Here is a 14,892-nt window from a genome sequence, read left to right on the forward strand (position 1 = left end):
AAGGACACTGTGGCAGTGACTGGGCGACCTGGAATGGACAATAAAAGAGGGGTGATAATCTCATTCCTCAAATCTTTATAAAGAAAGGCATGCGCCACCGATTTGGTGCTGCCATCTCCACAGGGACATAAGCGTTTTTCATGTGGAATCTCTTGGAATCGTCCCTCAAGTTCAGCCGAGGGCAACACATTCAATCTTGCGAGAGTAAAGGCACATCTGTATTTTAGAATTGCTAGGTTATGCAGATAGGGTGCCAGAGAGTCGAAATGGGTAGGTGGAAACTACTCATACCATGGGCAAAATTTCCTTATTGTGGCCAAGTTGTTCTGACGCTCGATAACATTTAGGCGCTGACAAATTAGACTGTTTGCTTTACTAAAACCCAAAGTGAGTTTTAGGACAGAGATGTTAGCAGTTGTTTTACGAGGTTGTGGATTTTTGGAAATAAAGTAGCCAAAAGGAAGAGTGGAGTGCCTTAAGGTTCCCTCTACCTGGGCTGGGCTTAACCTGAGGCACCGGGACTCCCCTCTCCAGGCTTTGTAGCCTTAAATACAACAAAAGCTGTATTTGTGAGCACAAATAGAAAAAAGGCACATTGATGGTAAAAACTTAAAATTACAAAAACTACATACACTTTAATATCTTGTAGAGGGGTTTTTTTTATGTCAAAATAAAAAGTGACCAGCTCTGATGTTTATTTTTTACCTTCCTGAGAAATGGAAAGGGTCCAAATTTTTAAGATTCACCATTGTCATCCCCCCTGCCCCCGCAGATGTGTAACCAAGGAAGAGTGACAGAGTGGGTCGTTTCTTTATGTTGCTTTATCCACTAATTATTTTGAATTGCAGATGAATTCCTACATATTTTCTACAGCCATTCCAGCCTCTGGCAATCTAGGAAGTGATGTTAAGAATCAAAGCTTCTACTATCTAGCACAAAATAACATGCATATGCAAGACAATAAATTGTTGCTGTGGGTGCTTGGAAGTTTTTGCTTGTGAGTCATTTTCCTGTGGTTTCCACTTTTCTGCAGGCTAAACAGCTATAAGTGCATCACGGACACTCTCCAGGAGTTAGTCAATCAAAGTAAAGCTGCTCCACAGTCTCCCAGCGTGCCCAAAAAACCTGGTCCTCCTGTCTTGACATCAGATCCCAATATGCTAAGCAATGAAGAAGCAGGACATCATGTAAGAAAAAACATGGCATACACTGAATTGCCATTAACTTTGCCCAGGAAGTACTTTTAAGCTTGTCATAAATCTAATATCCAGGATTCAAAGAACTGCTTTAGCTATGCTGAAGGAAGGCCTTGAGTAGGCCCAGGAAGGGCCTGCTATTCGATAAAATTCCCTTCAGGACATGTATGATTTTTCAGATCCAGACTACTAACTTACTGTAAATTTATTGTGAAGCTGTTAGTACAGTTTAACAACCTTCATCTGTATTATTTTTTTCAAAGATCTTTATTGAAACTTCACATATATACATAATAACCAAAATTCCCAATGATTCCCTCACATAAAATATAATATCTAGATTACAACAGCTGCATAATTATACACCTAATTATAAAACCCAGCACCCACCCTCTACTCCCCTCCACAGCAATTCAACTTCTTTATATTTCTTTCTACCTTTCCCCCTTGCATTCTATAATAAAATATTTTTGTTGAATTCTGATTTTTCCTTCTTTCTTTATTGATTTTGTTATTGCTACGTTTTTATTCTAAGCCTCTTAGCATGTCATTTTTAGAACAATATTTTGACATATAATCTTCAAAATACTTCCACTCCATTCTTAACTTTTGATTTGATTGATATCTTATAATTGAAGTTAATTTTGCCAATTCTATATACTCATTTAATTTACAAATCCACTCTTTCTTTGTTGGTGTGTCCTGAGACTTCCATTTAGTAGCAATCATTACCCTGGCAGCTGTTGTTGCCTATAAAAAGATTATAAAAACCTTCACCTGTATTATTCATTAGAGGAATTTAAACTGGTGCATAGGAAACACCTAGTAGGACTAAAAGTGTAATAAAGATATACTGTTAGAGATCTTTTTCAATTCCCTCCCCTTCTCTCATTGCAGTTTGAACAAATGCTAAAATTGGCCCAGCGTTCTACGGATGAACTTTTTAGTATTGCTCTTTACAGCTGGTTGGTCCAAGCTGATCTGTCAGATAAACTGCTGCAAGTAAGTAAGGTCACAAACCAAGTTGATGAAGATAAATAAATACAATGTACAGTGTTTAAGATACACATTTCATAAAACACTGCATTAGCAAGCTAATAGGATTTTACATTTCCCCCCTTGATTCCTGCAGATAAACTCTCCCTTTCTGGAGCCATATTTGGCACGTATGGCCAAAGTTGATCAAAACAAAGTTCGCTATATGGATCTTCTGTGGAGGTTTTTTGAAAAAAACGGAAGTTTTAGTAATGCGGCCAGAGTACTTGCAAAATTGGCAGACATGCATAGGTAAGGGTAGCTTGTTATCAGCAATTGCATCTAATGTTTTGATTGATTGATTGATTGATTGATTGCTCAGCCTTCACTGTAAGGTCCCAGGGTAGGTTGAAGTACTTCCAGTATTCTTTGGTTATTTACTTACGTTATAATTTTTGCAGAGCAATCTTTATGACACTAAGGTAGAACAGAACTTGTGATCCATCAAACTCAGGCATGGCCAAACTTGGCCCTCCAGCTGTTTTGGGACTACAATTCCCATCATCCCTGACCACTGGTCCTGTTAGCTAGGGATGGTAGGAGTTGTAGTCCCAAAACAGCTGGAGGGCCAGGTCTGGCCATGCCTGATCAAACTGAACAAGCCTACTGACCAGGTATTGGGGGCTCAACATGTTTGACAATCTTCCTGTGATTGCATCCCCAAGTTTGCCTCAAAAACAAGATTACTGACCCCCCGATGAGTCATCATACATGGCTGGCTGGTGAGCTGTGTTTGACTGGTGGATCCACAAATTAAAAGCTTTGAAATGGATCTGCAGGTAAATCAGGGGCTTAATTCTGTTTGAATGCAATCACGTATATGAAGATAAAATTAATTATGCAATACATGTTGTGGAGAACTCGACTTAGGGTTCAGGCTGCAATCCTAGGCACACCTTGAACTTATAAGACCTTTTTCTGAGTATGCATGTAGAGTGGGATGGAGACTCTCCAGCCCAGGCATAGGCAAGCTCGGCTCTCCAGACGTTTTGGGACTACAGTTCCCATCATCCCTGACCACTGGTCCTGTTAGCTAGGGATGATGGGAGTTGTAGTCCCAAAACATCCGGAGGGCCAAGTTTAACTATGCCTGCTCCAGCCTATGGGCCAGATGTGGCTTGTGGAAGGTTCCTATCCAGCCTGCAACCTCTCTTCCCTGGTCCTGAGCCTCTGCCAATGGAGAAAGAGATCACCTTGTTTCTATACTGGGAATGACCTTTTTTCAGCACCCCACCTGAAATAGGAGGAAGAGAGATTGCAGCCCCCCTCTGGAGATTCTTTTGGCTATCTATGGATGAGGAGAGTGATTCAAACTTACTCCCGATCATGCCAAAGGTATAATCTCAACTAGCCTTAAAGAAGTAGCAATGTTTTCTTAAGACACCAACAAGGAAGCATTTTTTTCCATGGCATACAGTGTGGGGGACTCCAGTAGCATAGGATGTGGCTGTAGCTGCTAACATAAAAGCATTTACATGCATTGAGGAAATTTATTGTGGATAGCAGTTGATAAGTTTTGACGACGTTATCAGACCATGCATCTGTATGTTACATTTCTAAAACTGAATTTTTATTGGTTTCTATGTATTTCTAGATGGTATAGAAGAAATGGCCAAGGTGCAAGATGCGAGGAGATACAGGAGTAATGGTGTTAGAGCAGTTAGACAAAGAATAACGTACTGCAGAGAAATAGACAGACTGAAGAACTAGATTAAAATATTGAAAACAGCTAACATTCTTGTGATAATTGCTCATGGAAGCTACTATATTAGTCACACCATTATGTCATTTAACAGCACTGAGATCTCACTTCAGCAGCGTCTTGAATATATTGCGCGTGCCATTTTGAGTGCTAAGAGTTCCACAGCCATCTCACCAATTGCTGCAGATGGTGAATTTTTGCATGAATTGGAAGAGAAAATGGAAGTAAGTATGATAATTAATTTAGATGGCATTGATGGATCTCCCTGACCAAGCTGGTGGAGGTGGTCAGGGGTGATGCAGGAGAACCCAGAACTGTGTTCCTGGGAGATTTCAACAGCTGAAATAAAATATTAAAATAGCGATTTAGATAAGCTTCCTGTTTTTAATAATTAATTGATTTTATCTGTTAATATGTTTATGTGCTGTTTATGGGCAGCACTTGGAAACTTTGGTAACTAAGTGGTATTTAGGTAGCTAAAATAAACAATCATAATTAGGCCACCTCAACTGTGTCAGCACAGGACTTCATTCTAACTCGAGCAACCTATCGTTATTGTGTAACACGGTGGCTGAAATGGCTCCCAGTTTGCTACTGGCCTAGTTTATGGTTTAGTTGTTGACTTATAAAGCCCCGAACATATTGGTATCCTGTTAATCTGAAGGAGTAACTTTGCCTAGATAGACCTAGTCAGCTATTTTGAATTGCAGAGTTTGGAGTCCATATGTGGTGTGTGTATATGTAGTCATTGTAAGAAGTGAAATGTTTTGTGTTGGACCTAATTGTAGGTGGCTGCTGATGTTCACTGAGCTTTTAATTAAAGACTATTGTAATTTTTTAACCAGGTTGCAAGGATTCAGTTTCAAATACAGGAAGCATTACTCCGTCAGTGTTCTCATCATTCCTCAGTACAAGATGCCATTTCCCAGCTGGATTCCGAGTTGATGGAAATTAGCAAGGTGATCTTATAGTAATAATAACAAACATTCCCAGGCTTCTCTGTATTGTGCAAAAAATTCATCTGATATCTCCCAAACCATTTTTTCCACTTAATCAAGAAAAATTGCTCTGCCTCACCAGTTTTTTTAAAAAAGTGTTTTCTTTTACATATTTCATATTATTTTAGTTCTTTTATAATACAATGTTGTGTGCGGTCTTTAGCAGTCATCACTCTTGTGTGTGAAAAACACTCATATATATAACGGAACTCCACAAGAAATATGCACTATCTGTTATTTGTTATTTAGGGTATAGGTATGCTATTCAATGTGGGACGCGGGTGGCGCTGTGGGCAAAAAGTGCCTAGGACTTGCTGATCGTAAGGTCGGCGGTTCGAAGCTCCCGTCATTCGGTCCCAGCTCCTGCCCACCTAGCAGTTCAAAAGCACCCCTAAGTGCAAGTAGATAAATAGGTACCGCTTTATAGCGGGAAGGTAAAAGTTGTTTCCGTGTGCGGCGCTGGCGCTGGCTCGCCAGTTGCAGCTTCATCACGCTGGCCACGTGACCTGGAAGTGTCTTTGGACGGCGCCGGCTCCCGGCCTCTTGAGCGAGATGAGCGCGCAACCCTAGAGTCGGTCACGACTGGCCCGTACAGGCAGGGGTACCTTTACCTATGCTATTCAATATTTTGTTTAATGTCTGTAAACTGCCTATTAATCCATTTATACTTCATTCTGCATTTGATCTATGTGAATGATCAAACTTGTTTTTAAATTTCAGCTTTATGGGGAATTTGCTGATCCATTCAAACTCTCAGAATGTAAACTGGCTATTATTCATTGCGCTGGTCATTCGGATCCTATCTTAGTGCAGACACTTTGGCAAGAAATAATTGATAAAGGTAGGTTCAAGTACTTAGAAGAGATGCCTAGAAGCACACAACATTATGGAATGACTCACTTCTGTGTTGCTCTTCAGTCCACTTTGCGGGGTGGGAAGGAATTGACAGGAGTGAGCTGGAAGAAAATCACACCATGCAAGTTGGAGTCAACTGTTTATTAGCAAGAATATGATCTGCATAGACTTGGTGGAGTAGCTTAACCTTCAGCAAGCAGGCTGTCAGATTCATTAGCAAAAAATTAGCAAAAAAAAAAAAACCCAAAACCCTTGCAAAGGAAGGGTCTAGGTTTTATTTATGAGTTCATTTCATCCTACTTCTTTTATTATTAACGGTAAACATTCAGCAACTCTCCCAAAGAGCTTGGTGTCATGGTTTCTGTGTTCTTAGAGAGAGCATCATTTGTATCACCAGAATATTTTGTTTAAACCATCTGGAGTCCTATGAAACTGGAAACTCATTCATAACTCACCTGTAGGAGGGTAAATTGACATGATTATTTTCTTTAGTTGGTTCTGCATGTTGAAAATGGAAATAACATAAATGCAAGCATTTAATTGATCTTCTAAAAGAGTGTCTTTTCTATTTCAGCGCTGAGTGACAGTGTGACTATGAGTGCTCCTGACAGAATGCAGGCTCTTAGCCTGAAGATGGTAATGCTTGGCAAAATTTACGCTGGGACACCTCGCTATTTTCCATTAGGTATATAATTCAAATTAAGGATATTTGGAGATACTGAAAAAATAAAATAACAGAATAAAACAAAGAACAAACAGGAAATAAATCCAATAATTCTTCCAAGTGTCTATGTTAGATCAGAGTCAGTACCTTCTGTATTATCAAGTGCTGAGCTGTCAAATTCCATATAAAATATTTATTAAAAGTGTGGGTGGGAGGAGAAGCCCTACTTAAGAATTTGCCTGAATGTGTGTGATTTAAAAGACTCTTGGGCTGGGGTTAGGGGTGGTGTTGCTGTTATTTATATTAATTCATTTCTATCTTTTAGATTTTATTATTTATATGGAAATTGTTCAATTGTGATGTGTTTTTGCTGTTTTATTGTTTAGACTACTTTTGCTATGTTTGTAATTATGTAATTATTTTCATATTGTAAGTTGCCTTGAACATGGCTTTAACTATGAAAAGGCAGCATAGAAATAAAAAGGATGTATATGGAAGGATGCAGCTTTCACACAAGTCCTGTCCTGAGACATATAAACTCCACTCAGAGCCTTCCCAAAAGCACCTTGTATATGCATTTGACTGAATGCTCTTAGAAGACTGCAAAATAGAAGGAAGAATGTGCTTTGATTGTGAGGAGGCTTCTCTGCATATCCATTAGTTTCAAATAGATTCTGCATGTACCCAGGCTCAAAGCAACATCTGAATTACTCTGAACAGAATTAGAAGTAACTGTAGGCAGTGACCATGTGGAGCACAGGAGCAATGTTATAAGTATGTGGAAGGTGCACACAATTTTCCATTTAGAGGTAATGCCCTCATATGTAGTTGAGTCATACCCTGAGTATTGAAAATACACATTCTTCTTTATGGCCTCCGTAGGTCCCAGAAATGGGTATGCACTTGCATAGGTCACATTTTTCTTGAACTCTAGGGTAGCAGGGATTTTGTCCTCGCCTATAGTCATCACATGGAGGTGAGGCAAACACCTTCCCAGTCATTTCTCTCAAGCCAAACTTGAAAAGAGCAGAACGCCTTTGGTTATCGCTGAACTAGAACTAGTTGTTGTTGTGAACTAGGAAGTCAAATGGTCAGAGTCCTCAAACAGTCTCTTCAGAACTTCTTGTATTGCACTGTGTCCACGTTTTTTAAAACATCTACTGAGTAGATTTCCTGTCAGGTTGACTTAAGTCAAGGAATTCACAGGCATATGAAAGAAAGAATAGCAACTAAACTTTGCAGCAAATGATTTGCATCTCACTGGCCACTATTTTCCCCCCTTAGATTTCTTAGTGCAGTATCTAGAACAACAAGTTTGTTCTTTGAACTGGGATGTGGGTTTTGTAACTTACACAATGCAAGAAATTGGCGTGCCGCTACCAAGACTTCTTGAAGTATATGATCACCTATTCAAAGCACGGGTAAGAGGAAAAACGTAGCATATTTTCTTGTTGATCTGTTGTTTAAATTCTGTATCATCACAAATGATGGGGGTGGACCACAGAATACCAGTTTTTTAAAGGTATATCACTGCTGAGATACTAACAGGAAGAAAATTCTAGGTTTGTACTGGGCCAGACATTCAAAATGTGTTTGTAGTTAGTAGGCATTGATCCTCATGTAGTAGATTGTGACTCTATGAGCTCATTAAATTGGTCCGTAGAATACCAACTTGCTGCCTCGGCTGCTTCTGAGGTTGTGTTGAGGACCTTTGTTCGCTACTACTTCATTTGTTGCTGCCACTCCCCCCCGCCCATTGTCTTATATGCAGGTGGGGACCAAGTTAGCACCTTCAGTCTGCTTTTGCAGCCAAGTCACATCTTATCTGGCACAGCTGTATTTACACATCTGTATCATATCTAGTAAGGTCCAGCTGTCAAGCCTATTGCCACCTACTTTTCCACAGGCTCCTGTATTTTTAATAGCTGTATATAAGACTTGAATTTTACAAGTGCAGTTCACCCAATGGGTGAAAATGCCACACCTACCAACATATTGGCCTTGTATACAATGATTAAAGGTTTAAAAATACCTTGTTACTCTTTTTTTACCCCCATTTCTACCCCTCCCCCTACTCAGTTTCTTCTTTTCTTTAAAAACAAGACTGGTGATACCACAAGCAGGAACCACTTTAAATTGGAGCCTGCTTGATCTCACTAGGCAAACAATTAAGTTCTTTCAAATGCAGAATGGGTATTATGAGGCACTCTGTAGTACACTCAACATGTTGATGAATAATTTCCAAATTGTCATGTATTTTTCTTTTTTCTTTACAGGATCCATACTGGAGTAAAATGAAGAAGCCTTTGCACCTTTTGGAATGCATCCATGTGTTATTATCAGCATTTGTGCAAGAGCCTAACAAAATTCTTGCCTTTGAAAGGTACTTCTTTGAATGCAGATGCTGTAAACAGACTTAACATATGCTGGAAATGGTTGCCAGATGAACTGATCTGGACTCTGCTATCATCATCTGAGACCCTTCTTTGTGTGCCTTTTCTGCAAGAGGCCTGGAGGGTGACCTCAAGAGAACGGACCTTTACTGCTTGTGGAATGCTCTCACCAGGGTGACTCGCCAGGCATCTTCATTACATATCTTTAGGCGCGAGGAAAAATATTCCTCTTCTGCCTGGCATTTGGCCAGTTAAACAATCTATTGCCTTTTAAACTGTGTTTGTGGTGGGGTTTGTGTTTTTGTTTGTTACTCTGTGTTTTTATATTATAAACAGCCCTGTAAACCTTATATGAAGGGCAGTATAGAAATTTAATTAATAAATATTGTAAGTGGTGTTTTATAAAGTAACATAAGCAAAGAAGGCAGACTGCTGAAGGAGCTTACCATACTAAATTGTATACATCTTGCTCAGAACTGACACATCTCGCTACAACCACCAGCATATCCCATTGCCAGATTTGTTGCAGAAGATCACTGACCCTAACTATAGTTTTGGGTCTCTGTATCCTAACAATAAACTAAAACTAATTGCTTTCTTTCTTTCTCTTTAGGCGGCGATTCACAAATATTTGCTTGGATGCTGTTAGCTGTTACCTTGTTGAACTGCAGTCCATAAGTCCAACACTAGCTGTACAGACAATTACAGGGAACTTTAAATCTCTACAGGCTAAATTAGAACGGCTTCATTGAGTGATGCACAACTATTTCTTCAGGTGGAATGAACTGTCACTGCACTGGAATCCGAAAAGGCAAATGCTTATTAAAGCATTAAAACAAGCTGTGGAGCTTATCATAGTTCTGTGTTGTCTGTTCTTAACTAACCTCACATAGAATGCAGAATGGCAGGTTGTTTCTCTTCTTTTTTTACTACTAAATTTTTCTAGCAGTGAAACAGTTTTATATGCTTTGGATTAAAATGCATTGTATAATCTTGCCCTGGCAATTAAAATTATTTTTAAAATGGGTTTCTCTATTGATTTTGCATAGAATTTACACAACGTGCTTAGACATAAAAGTGGAAATCATACAGCTATGTATTTGAGAGTTTGCTATGAAAAAGAGGTTTAGGATTATAAATGGCAACTACAGGCAACTCCCCACTTGGGCACGACTGGACACGTATGGTGCCGGGAAATTGGAAGTGGTGGGAGAGCTGGAAAGTGTGGCTTGCGAGAAAACCCAACATCTTGGAGGGCCCTGGTTTAGATGTTGCACACATGCTGTATCATGCATAAACTTAGAAAAGTTATTCTCTTAGGAGTAAGAAAGTGAGAACAGGCCTGAAATCTGAAGTTTTTATAAGCACATGTACTCAATCAGGATATATCTTTAATTGATTAAGAACTCCAACCCTAGTGGCTTCAGGGAGAAGACATTGAGAACAGGAAATCATTTTTTAAGATGTGTTTAAGTTTGCTTTCCTGAATAATTTAATTTATAGTCCCCACAATTTTTTCTCCTTAAAATTGCTGCTCTAAAGGCAAAGCATGTCACTTTTTTAGAAGGTGCCAGAGCACCTGTCCTTTAGTAAAAAGTTAATCAAATACGCGATCATTGTCTCAGCTGGGAGATTTAAATATTTTAACAAGGCTGCTCTTAAGGCCTATATTGGGTGAACTAGTAAGGTTTGTGTGTGTGTTTTATGTATTTGTATATGTTGCTGTATGTATTGCTTATATATCCACTTACCTTAGACCAAACTTAATTAATTAAACTCAGTAAGACTTGCTCCTATATATACATATATATACATATATAGAATATACATAGGATAGAAATCTTGTGCACACTTACCAGAGAGGCAAACTGTATTTCACTGCATGGGCTTTCTGAAACACACGAGTCCCTACAACAATTAATAAAATGTTACGGGTGGGGGCGTGTCTTAAAGGAGCCCTGCATAACTTACACACCATGGCTAGGCAAACTAAGGCCCAGGTGCCGGCTCCGGCTCAATCTCCTCCTAAATCCGGCCCGCGGACGATCCGGAAATGAGTAAAATATGTCCTTTTATATATATTGCATCTCTGGGTTATTTGTGGGGCATCGGAATATGTTCATTTTTTCCTCCTTCCAAAATATAGTCCGGGCCCCAAGGTCTGAGAGACGGAGCGACGCTTGCTGAAAGTTTGCTGATCCCTGACTTGCACAGTCCTGTGGCACCTTAAAAACTATGCAAATTTTATTCCGACGCAAGGCTTTCGAGGGTCGAAGCCAAAATTTAAGTCTCTTGAGACCAAGGATGGGGAAATCACTTCAGATATCGTTGGACTCCAGCTCCCATCAAGCCCTGCGCGCAGCAAGGATGATGGGAGTTGTAGTTCAACGGCGTCTGAGAAACCACTAGCATCCTAACCCAGCTTTTTAAGGTGCCACAAAGCCTTTTTGGAGAGGAGGCGCGTCTGGAATCTGCAAGCCCTGCGAATCCAGCGCAGGGGGCTAGAAAGCGGGCTCGAGCGACGACCGAAACGATATAAAAGACGGGGCGGCCCAGCCTCCAATCTCCGCCCGTTAACTGCCGACTCTTGACTCCCATTCCAACCGTCGCCGAGCGACGCATGCGCATTCGGTCGCTTAGCTCCTCCCCCACCCCAGCCGTTGGTCGCTCAGGAGGCAGTTGGGAGCCGCGAGGAAGGATAACCGTTGGCGCTGAGGGGGAGAGGGAGGCGGTGACGAGACGACGACGCGCACGGTGGGTCCGCGAAGGCGGCGCCCGCTATGGGGAAAAGGAGGCGGGTAGGGAATAGCTCTCCCCCTCCCACCCTACTCGACCTCTCTATTTCCCACAAAAATGCGCTTATCCCTTCTCCAGCCGGGGGTGGACTGAACCTTCATGCCCGAGGTTGAGTGGGGGAGGCAGGCAAAGCTTCCTTTATATGGGGGGGCGGGGGGCGCCAGGCAAAGCTGGTCGGCAGCTTTATCTGTCTGTCTATCTGCATATGTATGGAGAGAAGGGATAGGCAGACAAAGCTGCTCGGCAGCTTTGTACATTGTATAAAATCTCTATGGTGCAGTTATTCTAACTAAGCAATCTGTGACCTGGTGGGTAATTGCTTTATTGTTATGTATTTCTGTGTTTGGGTGCTGGAAACCGCCCTGGGATCCTGAGGTGAAGGGCGGCATATAAATTTAATAAATATTGATGGTGCTGATAACACTTGGAATACAGTGTATAATAAATTTGTTGCTGCCTCTCAGAAGGGATATCGCGGAGCTGGGAAAGGTGCATTGGTGACAGAAGTACCAACCTCTCCTGTGTAGGGAACGGGTGCTTATCCTGCTCCCCCGATCCAGTTATGGGTTTTGTGGTCCCTCTTAACCGCTCTTTGTTTTGTTTTTGCCCACACTCCCCCCCAACCCCCTGCATGAAAGTAGACAGGCTGCAAATGCTCCTGTCCCCGAAAATAACATCAAAATAATCAGGGCTAGAGCAATTTCCTTATGAGGAAAAGTTAGGGGGGGTGGAGATGAGCAAGGGTGGGACATGATCAAGGTGTATCAAGTATCCTTTTCTCAGTGCTTGAACCCCAGGGTGTGAAATGCTTTTTAATACAACTGCAACTCATAGTTAAATTTCAGCCTTCACTAGGATAAGATGTAGTGACTGCCACCAATTTTGCTTTAAGGATTAGACTAATTGATGGTGGATAACGGTTATTAGTCATTATGACCATATGCTGCTTCCAGGATTAGAGGCAGTATGCAGTCATTGGAGAACAACAGCAGGAGAGTTTATTGTGCTTATATCTTGCTTGTAAGCTTTCCAGTTGGCCACTATGTGAGACAAGATGCTACACTACATAGGCCTTTGGTCTGATCCAACAGTTTCTCTTACATTCTTTTTACAATGGTGTACATTAATGTGATAGAAGTTGTTCTATAAATTTGAATGTCTCTATAGTTCTGTGCTTTTTTTACAGTCATGTAAAACGACGTTCCCTTTTTGAAAAGTTTAATGGCTATACTACCTTTTAATAATCATGGAAATTAAACTGGAAGTTCTAACTTCTACATGTATCAAACAAAGGAAGCCATGGCCTCAAATCACTTGGCTGGGACAGGTAATCAATCATCTGCTATTTTTTTATGATACAGTAGGGGCACAACACCTCTAGAATTCAGCCTCCTGGCTGAAGTGAATAGTACTTAAAAGTGCTTGATTAGATTTCTGTGTTTGGTTATATTGCAAAGAACTCATCCTTTAGAGACCACTAATAAAAATACAGATTTGTTAGGAAATACAGGGGCATATTATGGTTATGTCTGCAACTGCCACTTCGTTTCACAGGATTTAAATTCTTTACATATGAAATAAATTTAAAAAGTGTAAGAATTCTGTTAATCTTAGTTTTCATATGATTTGTTTCCATGTGTTAAAAGACACTGTCCATTCCTTTATTCATCTATTTATATACAAAAAATTGTATACAGCTAAATCATAAAAGTACATCAATGCAGTTTACAACATTAAAAAGATAAAAACCCTACAATAAAAGTATAAAAAGTTAAAAACAATTTAAAAGCTAAAAAGTTAAAAACAAGTATCAATAAACCTTGTGGAAGGATGAATTCTTAATTGCCTGCATAGGCCTGGCGGAATAGAAGCATTTTCAGCAGGTGTTCAAAAATTGTCACAGAAGGTGATCGCTAAATCTCTATTGGTAGAGTGTTCCACAAGTCTGGGCTGATTACACTAATGACATGGTTTCTCCGTTGTCAAACAAGCCTCATCCACTCGGGGAAGCAGCTCCAGTGTTCTCTTAGTCCTCCTATGTAGGAACTTCTATGTTACATCTTTTCTGTGATATGCAAAAGACACTTTTAGCAGTGGGGAACTGTCCATGAGTAGCACTTCGGGTTACAAACTCTGGTAACCCGGAAGTAGTGCCTTGGGTTACAAACTTTGCCTCAGGATGAGAATGTAAATTGTGCGCCAGTGGCACAGCGGCAGCAGGAGGCCCCATTAGTGAAAGCGCACCTCAGGTTAAGAATGGTTTCCGGTTAAGAATGGACCTCCAGAACAAATTAAGTTCATAACCCGAGGTACCACTGTATACAGTAGTTGTGCTTATTCAGGTATTAGTTTTCAGGAAACATGTGGAAGTGGGTACCTGAATAAAAGGCTTTCTTTCTTTATAATAGGAAAAGGAGGCTGTTTTTCTTTTAGATGACAAAAGCATAAATGAAATTAATCTGCTTTCGGGGAGGACAAAGAAGATCCCCCAATTACATCCCTTGCTGAAGAATGTTGTTGTCTTAACAACTTCAAGAAATGGTTAAGTATTAGCACTAACAAGTTGTTGCATGATTTTATTTTTTGAATTTATTTAAATGAATTGTGTTTCTGAGAATTAAAAATGTACTGACTCTCTACTTTGTGAGGGCAGTATCTAAGTATCTTAAATAAATAAACAAGTAAAGGGTTTCCACTGCTACCACCTTACCCTCAATATAGTTCTGTTCTAAAACTATGTAACGACTTGGGACCAAAGGGGGGGAAATAGTGTAGTCTTATGCATGTTTCCCTGGGAGTAAGCTAGCTGAACCTAGTTTACTCCCTTCTGAGTAAATATGCATGAAATAGTACTATTTGTCTAAAATGTTGCACTTTGAACAACAAAATTATCCTTAATCAAACAGGAGCTTGGTTGGCAGGGATACTTAAAACAGGAGAACTCTTTCTTTGGAACAAAGACCAAGACACTATGAAAACTGTCTCAGCAGCTGAAGAATGTAAGAAGGTGGTTTTAGCAGCACAAGGTAGGAATATTCAATATTTTGATTAACGTTGTCCTTTCCCCTATTTATTTTGTTCAAAAAAAGGTTCTATCAAACATTACTATTTTGCTTATTTAACAACTAAAAATGAAAATGTTGATTTTATTCATGACTCTGAGTTATTTAATAGTGTTTATATTTCAAAGAGAAATGACTTGTTAAGCTAAACCTTAGCATATATAATGTATTTTTTATAGAACTGGGATGGA

The 14,892-nt window shown here is 40.0% G+C and overlaps 2 protein-coding genes and 1 long non-coding RNA gene across 12 annotated transcripts in view; 2 read left to right on the forward strand and 1 right to left on the reverse strand.

The window, feature by feature from the left end:
* The window catches only part of NUP155 (nucleoporin 155), a 37,134-nt gene extending 27,268 nt beyond the window's left edge, over window positions 1–9,866 (forward strand). Inside the window, exons 26-35 of one of the 2 annotated variants that reach the window (XR_014502778.1) lie at window positions 1,034–1,187; window positions 2,094–2,198; window positions 2,329–2,483; window positions 3,826–4,157; window positions 4,779–4,892; window positions 5,652–5,772; window positions 6,361–6,471; window positions 7,735–7,871; window positions 8,727–8,833; window positions 9,457–9,866. Coding sequence is in view for 1 of the 2 variants with exons in the window: in XM_083402650.1 (XP_083258776.1) it covers window positions 1,034–1,187; window positions 2,094–2,198; window positions 2,329–2,483; window positions 4,028–4,157; window positions 4,779–4,892; window positions 5,652–5,772; window positions 6,361–6,471; window positions 7,735–7,871; window positions 8,727–8,833; window positions 9,457–9,595 (1,273 nt within the window). In the remaining variant the exon portion in view is untranslated. The remainder of the gene's footprint in view (window positions 1–1,033; window positions 1,188–2,093; window positions 2,199–2,328; window positions 2,484–3,825; window positions 4,158–4,778; window positions 4,893–5,651; window positions 5,773–6,360; window positions 6,472–7,734; window positions 7,872–8,726; window positions 8,834–9,456) is intronic. The other variant, XM_083402650.1, reaches the window with a different exon arrangement.
* Window positions 4,165–11,376, reverse strand: LOC310659626. The gene is made up of 3 exons (XR_014502880.1): window positions 10,700–11,376; window positions 5,832–5,887; window positions 4,165–4,272 (listed from the first exon to the last, which is right to left on the reverse strand). It is a non-coding gene; the product is annotated as an uncharacterized lncRNA (long non-coding RNA).
* A 96-nt stretch (window positions 11,377–11,472) lies between these two features.
* Window positions 11,473–14,892, forward strand: part of CPLANE1 (ciliogenesis and planar polarity effector complex subunit 1) — a 52,712-nt gene continuing 49,292 nt past the window's right edge. For 5 of the 9 annotated variants that reach the window (XM_083402569.1, XM_083402572.1, XM_083402574.1 and 2 more), the window contains exons 1-4: window positions 11,473–11,597; window positions 12,826–12,966; window positions 14,048–14,180; window positions 14,546–14,665. In XM_083402569.1, the coding sequence (XP_083258695.1) occupies window positions 12,886–12,966; window positions 14,048–14,180; window positions 14,546–14,665 (334 nt within the window). In that variant the 5' untranslated portion in view covers window positions 11,473–11,597; window positions 12,826–12,885. Of the gene's footprint in view, window positions 11,748–12,825; window positions 12,967–14,047; window positions 14,181–14,545; window positions 14,666–14,892 lie in introns of all 9 variants that reach the window. The other 4 variants (XM_083402564.1, XM_083402575.1, XM_083402576.1 and 1 more) reach the window with 4 other exon arrangements.

The sequence above is a fragment of the Podarcis tiliguerta genome (assembly GCF_965153285.1).
Source record: "Podarcis tiliguerta genome assembly, chromosome: 11".
In the NCBI taxonomy this organism is placed as follows: Eukaryota; Metazoa; Chordata; class Lepidosauria; order Squamata; family Lacertidae; genus Podarcis; species Podarcis tiliguerta.